General features: G+C 32.3%; 1 protein-coding gene across 1 annotated transcript; it reads right to left on the bottom strand.

Moving 5' to 3' along the window:
• Positions 1 to 8,432: 8,432 nt before the first annotated feature.
• LOC120071707 (tryptophan N-monooxygenase CYP79A68-like) lies at positions 8,433 to 10,631 on the bottom strand. The gene is made up of 2 exons (XM_039024087.2): positions 9,575 to 10,631; positions 8,433 to 9,213 (listed from the first exon to the last, which is right to left on the bottom strand). Exons 1-2 carry the CDS (start codon positions 10,571 to 10,573, stop codon positions 8,554 to 8,556), a joined length of 1,659 nt encoding a protein of 552 aa, XP_038880015.1. The 5' UTR covers positions 10,574 to 10,631; the 3' UTR covers positions 8,433 to 8,553.
• Between the last annotated feature and the right edge of the window lie 241 nt (positions 10,632 to 10,872).

Here is a 10,872-nt window from a genome sequence, read left to right as displayed (position 1 = left end):
TTGAAATTTCAAAGAACATATCTAAATTTTATTAATTAGATAGAAAAACTATATAAAAGTTTATTTATCAAAACACCAGGATCCATAAAACATTAGCGTGGTGGTACAAAATGCATGTGCCTATAATAGTGAGTTTGATGATTAGACATTTGAGCGACGTCTAACTCTGCCATCTACGCTGTGTCCTTACCTACAATGTCTGTAAAAATATAGGATGAGTATATAATATACCCAGTAAGTAGTTCTCACGTAGGGTAGTGACCAAATGCACAATCACAAGCAACATGTCATGAAAACATATGATTGGGACCGAGAACGTATAATAACATGTGGTGGTCGGTTATGCTTCCAACATAAATCTCTCCGCCCTGATAGAAAGATGAGGACCTAAGCGAAAACTAACCCATCTGATGATTAGCGGGTCATGCAGTCAATAGGGCCAGAGTTGCATCCAACATCAACCATTAGCATAAACGATATGCTTCCAACATAAATCTCTCCGCCCTGATAGGAAGATAAGGACTTAAGCGGAAACTAACCCATCTGATGATTAGCAGGTCATGTAGTCAGTAGGGCCAGAGTCGCATCCAACATCAACCATTAGCATAACCATAAGATTAGACTAGAAGCATAACTTACACCTAATTAAAACTTGATTTTAACGTAATCGTGAACAAACATAATGCATAGGGTCCCTAGTAGAGAAACGTGTTCTAAACATGTAATACAATATAACAATTAACATAACCATGCAATATAATAAAGGTACACTACCATAGAACATTTAAAAAGAGGGTGAGGTAAACTACTTACCTTGACTGTGATCTAATTATTCCTTATTATTCTTTATGATTTGATCAGCAGAGTTTTCCCTTTTTAAATCAAAAGAAGAAATTTGGGCAGTATTTTACCCGAGCTTTTCTCTTTTAATCTCACAGAACTTCCTCACTCACACTTACTTTTTCACACGATTCTTTGTTACTGAGATTTTTTTGAGAATGGGTTAAATCTTCGACAATGGGTCCTATTTATAGTAGTTTTTAGCTTTTCTTAGTGTGACAAATCATCGTACAGGTGGCTTTTTTAAAATTATTTATGGTTTAAGGATTCCTCTCAATAAGACACCTAATCTTGGCTAACGTTTTCCCTTACGTCATCATTCTTTGTTTGTATTCAATTTTAGGGTTTTTCCATGTATAATCTATAAGATCGTGGCCAAATTCAACGCATAATTCGCGCTTCTGTCCAAATCTCGCTCACTTTGCTCTTAAAATCTCGCTCTCTCCAGTTTTCTTGCTAGGAATTCACTCTGTCTAGCTTTCTTGCTGGGAATCCCGCTCTCTCCACTCTCGCTCTCAAATTTTCTCTTTCGTCTCGCTCTCTCCAGCTTTCTCGCTCCCGCTCTCGCTCTCACTCTCGCTCCCGCTCTCACTCTGGCTCTCGCTTTCGCTCTCGCTCTCGCTCTTTCCTACTGCCTCACTAAGAATAGCTCTCTGTACTCTCACTCTCTCCAACTTTCTCGCTACAATTCTCGCTCTCTTCAATTTTCTTTCAATCTCGCTCTCTCCAGGGATCTTGCTCTCTCTACTCTCGCCAGCCTCAATCTCGCTAGCATCGCTCGTTGGGTTTCTCGCTCTCCAATTCTTTCTTCGATCGCACAGCTCTCTTCTCAGAATCTCATTTTCTCCAGTTTTCTCGCTGGTGTGGCTCTCGCTCTCTCCCACTTTCTCGCTCCCTTATTCATTATCTTTTGGATAATGAATAAATTTCCAATTTCCAATTTTTTTTTTCCTTCTAAATTTCCACCCCTTTAAATAAAATTTCGTCCTGCTTATTATTTGACATTTAATTTCCTGTATGTGTACAAATCTGGGTCGTTACATTTCTCCTCCTCACCGATACATCACTTGATATCTTTAAGTGGTTGATAATGCTTTTGTAAGTAAGCCTGTTAGATTATTCTTCAAACAAATTTGTTGTACAGTAATGTCACAATTTTCTTCAAGATTATGAGTGTAGAAAAGTTTTGTTAAAATATGTTTTGAAATATATTTTGTTCTATCTCCTTTAATATATACTCATTTCATTTGGGCTATACATATTGTATTATCTTCGTTTAATATCACTGGAAGATTTTACTAGAAGACATGTCATATGTTCCATGAATATTGAGTCATTAATCTTAACCATACACATTCTCTTCTAGTCTCGTGAATTGCAAGAATTTCAACACGATTTGAGGAAGTGACTATTATGGTTTGTTTTACTAATCGTCATGATATAGCAGTTCTTCCACCTGTGAATAGATAACCTGTTTGAGATATAGCTTTGTGTGGATCAGATAAATATCTAGAATCTATATGACCAATTAGATCAAAATTTGATTTATTTGAATAAAACAAACCTATATTGATCATTCCTCAGGGGATACGGAGTATATGCTTAATTTCATTTCAACGTCTTTTTGTTGGAGAAGAACTACATCTAGCTAATAAAATTGCTGAAAATGTAATATCTGGTATAATATTATTAGCAACATACATAATGCATCAATTTCATTAAGATATGATACTTCAGGACGAAGTATTTCTTCATTATCATCTCGAGGTCGAAATATATCTTTTTTCACATCAAGTGAATAAACTTCAACTGGAATGTTGAATCAATGTGCTATGTCCATATAAAACCTTTTAAAAAAATTTCCTATATAAGTTGATTGATGAACAAATATCCCATCTGAAAAATGCTCAATTTTCAAATGAAGGAATTTTTTTTTTTTCAATGTTTTTCATCTCAAATTCTTTCTTATGATATTCTATTGCCTTTAAAAACTCTTCAAGAATTCCAATTATATTTAAATGATCAACATATACAATTATAATAGCAAATCCTGGTTGTGATTTCTTTATAAAAACATGTATATATTGGATTATTTTAATAACCTTCTTTCAACAAATATCCATGCAGGCAATTATTTCAATCCATATAGTGATATCTATAAATTTGTTTAATACAATTCTCGAGAATTTTATTTATATGTTTCAGGTACCTTAAATCTTTTTTAGATTCTCATGTACATATTATTATCATGAGATCTATATAAATATGCTATGACTACATCCATAAGATGCATATACAGACTTTCATACACAATCAAACGAATTAATGTCAGATCTTTGTGAAAAACCTCGTGCAACTAGTCTTGCTTTACATCTTGTGACCTTATTATTTTCATTTCTTTTTCTCACAAATATCTGTTTGTATCCCACAGGTTTAACACCTTCTAGTGTTCATGCTATTGGTCCAAAAATCTCATGTTTTGAAAGTGAGTTTAATTTTGCCTCGATTGTTTTTTTCTACTGAAGCCAATCTTTTCTATGTTGCCATTCTTCAACAGATTTTGGTTCAGAATCCTCATTTTCAGATATAACATCAAGAGCAACATTATATGCAAAAATGTTGTCAATAACTATATTAGTTCGGTTCCATCTTTTCCCTATCATGATATAGTTTATTGAAATCTCATTATTATCTTTAGATATTTCACCTTCTTAACTAATCAACTACTAGTCATGTCCAGGATTTCTTCATGGATATTTACATCCTCAACTAAGTCTTTTTTATTATTGACTATTTTTCTTTTTCGAGGATTTTTATCTTAGGAACCTAGTGGTCTACCATGTTCCTGACACATTTCAAACTCATTAGTGACAACTTGCTGTGTTGGGACATCAATTTTCGATAGAATACTTGTAGTTAGTATATGTGACTTAGTTACTTTCTTTGTATCTACAAATGCATTTAGTAACTGATTTGCTATATTTTGCAAATGAATTATCTTCTAAACTTCAAGTTCACTTTGATTTGTATGAGGATCTAAATGAGACAATAACGATGCATTCTATGTAATTTCTTTTTCCCACTTCATAATTCCTCCCCTTAATGTTGGAAATTTTGTATCATTAAAATGACAATCAACAAATTATGCAGTAAATAAATCATCCATCAAGGGTTCAAGATATTTAATAATTGATGGGCAATCATATCAACATATATTTCGAACCTCCTTTGGGGACCAACCTTAGTACATTGTGGTATAGCAATTGGGAATTATTGGGCTAATGGTCATAAGCTAATTGTAATGGTGAGTGCTTACGATAAGCTACTGGCCTAATACGTACAAGTGATACAACATGAAAAATAACATGACCCCATACAGATGTAGGAAGCTTTGCTCTCATAAGCAATGGTCTAGCAATTAATTGCAAACGTTTTATAAATAATTCTACAAAACCATTTTGTGCATGAACATGAGCTACATGTTCAACACTTATCCCAATTGACATACAATAATTATTGAAAGCTTGGCATGTTCACCAGTTTTATCAAGACAAATGGTCTTAATTGTATAATCAGGAAATTAATCTCTTAATTTAACTATTTCAGCAAGTAATTTTGCAAATGCTAGATTTCGGCTTTATAATAAGCACACGTGTAACCATCTAGCAGATGCATCTATTAATACCACAAATATCTAAATGGTCCACTTGGTGGGTTAATAGGTCCATATGTATCAACATGAATTCGTTTTAAAAATGCATGTGATTTAGTTCCCACTTTAGCTTGTGATGGTCTAATGATTAATTTGCCTCGAGAGCAAGCATCACATGACAATTCATTAGATTGAAGAATCTTCTAGGTCTTCAATGGGCGTCCATTTGAATTCTCAATAATTTTTCTCATCATTATAGACCCTAGATGACCTTATCTATCATGCCATATAGTAAATATATTTGGATTCATTAACTTATATTTCATTGTTGCATATGTTTCAATTATTCGTATATGAGTATAATACAATCCAGAAGATAAAGTAGACAACTTTTCCAGTTTACTTTTTTCCTTTGAGACAGTTGATATGTTATAAAGATACTCTATCTTATTCTTTTTATCAATCTCAATATGATAACTATTACAACGTATATCTTTAAAACTTAGCGAGTACATACAATCCTTTTATCTATATAGATGAGAGTGGCAGGGTTCATCGACTCAATAAGCCTACCATTTTGGAGATTTGACTAAGCAGGGAGCTAGGAACATAGCTACATAAGATGGAGTTCGCTCCTCTCACTGGCCAGAGAGAGGTTAGTTTATAGTTGGACTATAAATTGTTTTTCATTAGAGGGATCAGTGTTACTTAAGGAATTAGATGTAATTACAGGGGTAAAATGGTAATCTAATTAAAAGAGATTCGTGAAAGGTCGACTTACTGTTGATTGGTTATATCCATGGACATAGAAATATATCTACAGGGCGAAGAGTGTAGTTGTGGGTCTTGAGTTAAGTGACCTGCAATTAATAAATGTTGATTAATTTAATTAAAGAGTTTAATTATTAATTTCGTTCATTCGAGCTTCTAACTGTAGGCCATAAGATTCCTTTGCTAGCTCACTAAGGTAAAACAAGAATCAATTAATTTGGGCTTAATCTGAGTTGTTCAAATTAAATAAGGGATTTAACTATATAAGAAACAATTAATATAATGTATATAAATGCATTGTAATATAAAGTTGATTTTGAATAAGATTCAAATAATACTTTATAATATGTGGGAGATAAATATTTAAATAAGATTCATATATTAATTATATGAAAAAGATTCATATAATACTATAGGTTATAATTAATAAGAATAAGATTTCGAATTATAGATTATAATTAATATGAATGAGATTTATATTAAAACTAGTTTATGTGAGAGGTTGTTATTTGAATATGATTCAAATTAAATTAAATATATGATATTTAATTTATTAATTGCTCAATTATCAATTCGTTAATATTTATTTAATTATATAAAGTAAATTTGGTTTAATATATAGATTATTTAAATTAAATTTGAATTTAAAGAAATAATTTTGTTGGGAGTTATTTCTGATGTGTGGATGGGAGTTATAACTTCCTCTTCAACCATTTCATCTTCAATCATGAAAAGAGAAGGATTTTTTTTTTTTTTTTTTGGTTATTGATTCACTAGTACAATCACAAAAAGAGAAAGAGTGTCTCTCTACATAAACAAAAAAAGTTTCTTCCTTCTCTCGCACACAAAAAAACTCTCTCACAAAAACTCTCCCTACCAAATTAAGGATCCAACAATCTATGATTCTTGTCCGAAGAATAGCAAGAAAATCAAGTGATGGTGTCTTGCTATGGGTTTTTGTTTGTTCTTGACTTCGGGAAGATGTTCCATTATTTGTGAGTTTGTAAAAGGAGGAGGACTACATTGAATATTCCTCTCTTTCCCTTTAAAGCATGTTGTATGTATATATGTTTATCTTGTGTATATGTTGTATGTTTTCTCTATTTTTCCCTTCAAAATGAATAAAAATGGCACGTGCGTTCACTCACTTCTGCTATAGAATTTCATTCCTTCACCGTGGCGCTATCTCGATTTTTATAAATAATATATTCTGTTTTTCACCATTTTCTCTCTCTCTCTGTCTTTTTTTTCCCACTTTTTGGGTAGTGCATGTATTGAAACTCTTCTCCTTTGATCAACATGTCGATTGTGGGCTAAGTTGACGGTTTCTAGCTTAGGCATTGAGTAGACTTTCCCATGCTTACACACCTTGTGAGATTTTGATCTAGTTTTATGTAATTTTCTATATTGTTGACAACTTCTTTTCTGATTATAAATGATTATTGATTATATTTCTGCTAACGTTGTGTAATCAATCACTATGATTTACTTTGCAATATGTGACATTCAGTTATATGTTAATCCGGTATAGTAATCGGATAAATTAGCTTGTAAGTTGTAAATTCATCCCAATGAATATTGTCTAATTAACCTAAGGAAGAATTAAATTGAAAATGTTTAGTTTGGCATTTTCAATTGGATATTCGACTAAGCGATATCGTCATTCTTAATGTGATTAGCTAAATTAGTTTGGATGCGCATTGCATCTAAATAATTTGGTTAATTTGATAATTTGGACCCTCACCAAGCTTTTCTAGATGAGGTGGCTAAGCTAGAAAACATAGAACTAATTTGATGAATCCATGATCAAGTTGCAATTTTGGTAACTCAACAGCCTAGGCTATCCATTTGAATTTATTTCAACCCCCCTCATTCGGTTACCTCGGGTTGTAAACTGTTTGACTGAGAAATTCTTTGGTACGGTTTAAATTATTTTGTTTGGAATTAGGCAACAAATTCCACAAACCAATTATATACCTAATCAGTACCAATTAAGGATATCGATGATAATGATATATTTATCTAAATATGAATGATATCGGTATAATTTCTAATATTTTGAATCAGGTAGTGTCGATAAAGATCGATGTGAAACTGATATCAATATCGATATTGTACCTATATTGTTTGAAAATTGATATTGTATACGATATTAAATCTATGCAAAGCAATAATACCAACACAATAACTAATCCATAGAGCAAACTAGCAATGAATGGGAGGAACAACTGAACAGATAATCAAAAACCCAAATATTAAACTTACAAGTATGAAACAGACAACCAACAAAGGGTGTTTGAGTAAGAAAATCAAATGAGCAAAATGCTTAAATGTCCAAAATGGTCGAAGGTTCAAAATTTTGAAACCAGAAACGTTTGAAAGGTTGATACTCTTTTTAATATAACACGAGGGCATTATAGTGATCAAAGCAAAACACCCATTCTATTAGCAGTGTTAAAATAAACAGACCTTAATGGAAATCAAATTACGATCGCAGATTGTCTATGTAAATAGACTCAATAAAATTCAATTCCCTGTAGAATTGAGGCCCATTATAAATGAGACATGAATGAGATCCATTATGATTCGATAAATTTTGATTACTGATGTGTAAACGTAGCCTCATTACAACTAATTACAACTAAGCACAGCTGTTAGAACTCTGTTCATAGTGGATTAGAGAATGTAAATGAATCATTCTCAAACTATTAAGAATGTATTAATATTTTTTAAAACTTTGTTTTTCAGGTTTTTAATTCAATTTTTGGGATGGTAATAAAATCATTTAAATGTAAATTGGAAAAAAAAAAAAAACATCCATCCATTCTAGCCTAAATTTCAAAAAAAAAAAAAAAAAAATCCATTTTTAATATATATACACAATTATATCTAAACATACCATCCGTAGTTACACTATTTTATCTCTCTTCAATTTTTTTGGTATTAGTATTTTTTGCTCACCTCAACATTCAATATAACAATCATAGTGATATGGGATCGAACCTTTGACTTATAAGAAAAGTTGTAATACTAAATTATCAATGAACTAAACTCAATTTGACAATATTATCTTTAGAATGTAATTTATCTCGCCCGAACACACAAGTTATTTACTGTTATATTGCCCACAGCCATATATAATTTATCTTAACAAATAAGTGAGGAAGAATACATAGAAACACATGACTATTACATAAACTATTATTGTTGTTTACATAGAAACAGCACACAAAGCATATATATGGCAGCTGAAAGGACAATAACTACGTACTTTTATTCTAAGACTAGTTTTAGGTAGGTCTTGGTTCATGATCAATAAGGTTAGGGTACATACTATGAGATAGACGTGGCTGTGCGTGTAGCTGTAATGGGGTTGGGACAGAGAGTTGGTGATCGGTTTCAGAGAAGTCCATTTTTGTGATTCCTGGTGGTAAGCTCCAAGAAAAGCCTTGTAAAAGTCTAGCAAATAGCATCATGGTAATGTTGGTGCCAAGTGAGCTACCAACGCACCCTCTCCTCCCTCTAGTGAATGTGATGAATCGTAGACTTGGTTCTGATATTCCCAATTCTGTCATTGTATCATCTTTTAGATGACGTTCTGGATTAAATCTCATTGGATCCTCCCAGATTCTTGGGTTTCGGCCAAGACCTATTCGACTCAGCAACACTTCACTGCCTTTGGGAATTAAGTAACCATTCACAATGATGTCAGAGTTTGAGACATGAGGAATATTGAAAGGTGAAAATGGATGAAGTCGAAAAGATTCTCTAATACAAGCTGTGAGATACTTGAGTTTTGGGATATCAGATTCTTCAACTAGCCTTTCTCTCCCAACTACTTCATCCAATTCTTCAACAGCTTTCTTGAGAATTTCTGGTTGATTGATTAATTCTGCCATTGCCCATTCCACTGCATTTGATGGATTATCTATTGTTGCAATTTGTAACTCCTATTATTAAGGTTGGAAAGAGTTCACATTAGTACCGGTCTCTAAACTTTAAAAAGTGTTTAATAATCAATTTAATAATTTCATCAACTTTTAATTTTCTAACTAAAAGAACTTTGAACAATAAAAATATTTAAAAGGTCATTTAACTTGTCCAGTAGGATCCATGTATTTAAAAGTCAAATAAGTCCAAATATTAAATAACCGACATTTTTTTTAAAAAGGTCAAGGATTAAATGGATACAAACTTTAAAGTTCAAAGATTGAATTTAATAATCATTTAATCACACATGCATGTATATATATATTTGTATGAGAGTAATGTATCCATGTTTATTATCATCTAAAGTTGTAGAATGCTTACCGTAATTTGAGCCTTAATCTCTTCAATTGACAACAACGAATTCCCATGGTCATCTTTAAGTGAAATAAGGATATCAAGAATGTCCTCTATCACTCTTATTTTCTTGTCTTTCCATTGCTGCACTCTTTCGTCTATAATGGGTTCATCATACTTTCGGACGACATTCAAAGCTTTCTTCATAATTTTCTCATGGCCATCTAAATCAAATGGCTTCAAACAAGGTACAAAATCTGATATAGAAAATGCATTAACATGCCTAAGAATGGTCAACAATGCTTCATTATGATCTTCTTCTTCAGAAGTTGGCCCTCCATCTTCCCTCCCTTTGCCATAGTATCTTCTATTGAATAACATTCTTCTGATAATGTTACCACAATAATGTTGTGTTATGCTTCTAACATTAATCACTGCACCTCCTCCATTTTTACTAGTAAGTATAAAAATGTAGCATAAAAGATTATCGGCTTCGGCAGTTCTTTGGCCAAGCATTTGATGAAGCGACGTCGGATTGAGTACTTCTGATGCGAGAATTCTTCTCATCTTCTTCCATTGGTTTCCCATAGACGAAAATGCTGTGGTGAGATATCCACGACTTAAGATATCAACAGTGTTGGAAATAGAAGAACGTGATGCAAAGATAGAATCATATGTCTTGAGAAATTGAAGAGCGAGTTCAGGAGAAGTGACAGGGATTATGTAAGTATTTCCAAGGCGTATGGAAGCAATTTCAGTGTTGAATTGCTTCATTACTGAATGAATCCATTGGTATGTTGGGGATTTGTTGGTTAATATTGTTGGGAGGCACCCCACTAGTGGCCATGGCTTTGGACCTGGTGGGAGAGGTGCTTGTTGAACTGAAAGTTTTCTTCTACGATTATAAAAATGGGAAAACAAAACGGAAGTGAAAGCCATAAATACAAACACAATGAAGGTTTTGGTTATGGCTATTGGGGAATGTTGGTGTGCCAATTGACTAATGAATAAGAAAGCAGCTTCCATGACTATCTCTCACTCACTCTCTCTATGTGTAGTAGTGGAATGTTTTGTAGTTACATCCTTGAGGGGATATGATGTGTATATATATATATATATAGTTAGACGATAACTATTTTCATTGGTATTAATTTATCTGAATGAATTAAAAATATAACAATAAAGAGTTTATGATAGAGAATCTAAAAATCTTCTAATAACAAAAATTGATTGAGTTTTTGAATTTTTTATTTTGTGTTAATATAGATGAATCTTTAGCTATTCAACAAAGCCACTAGATGGATAAATAAAATTCAATTTTATAT

The sequence above is a fragment of the Benincasa hispida genome, chromosome 2 (assembly GCF_027475165.1).
Source record: "Benincasa hispida cultivar pf3 chromosome 2, pf3_genome.v1.1, whole genome shotgun sequence".
NCBI lineage: Eukaryota > Viridiplantae > Streptophyta > Magnoliopsida > Cucurbitales > Cucurbitaceae > Benincasa > Benincasa hispida.
Note: the sequence above shows the minus strand (reverse complement) of the source record. Positions and strands in the feature narration are given on the sequence as shown.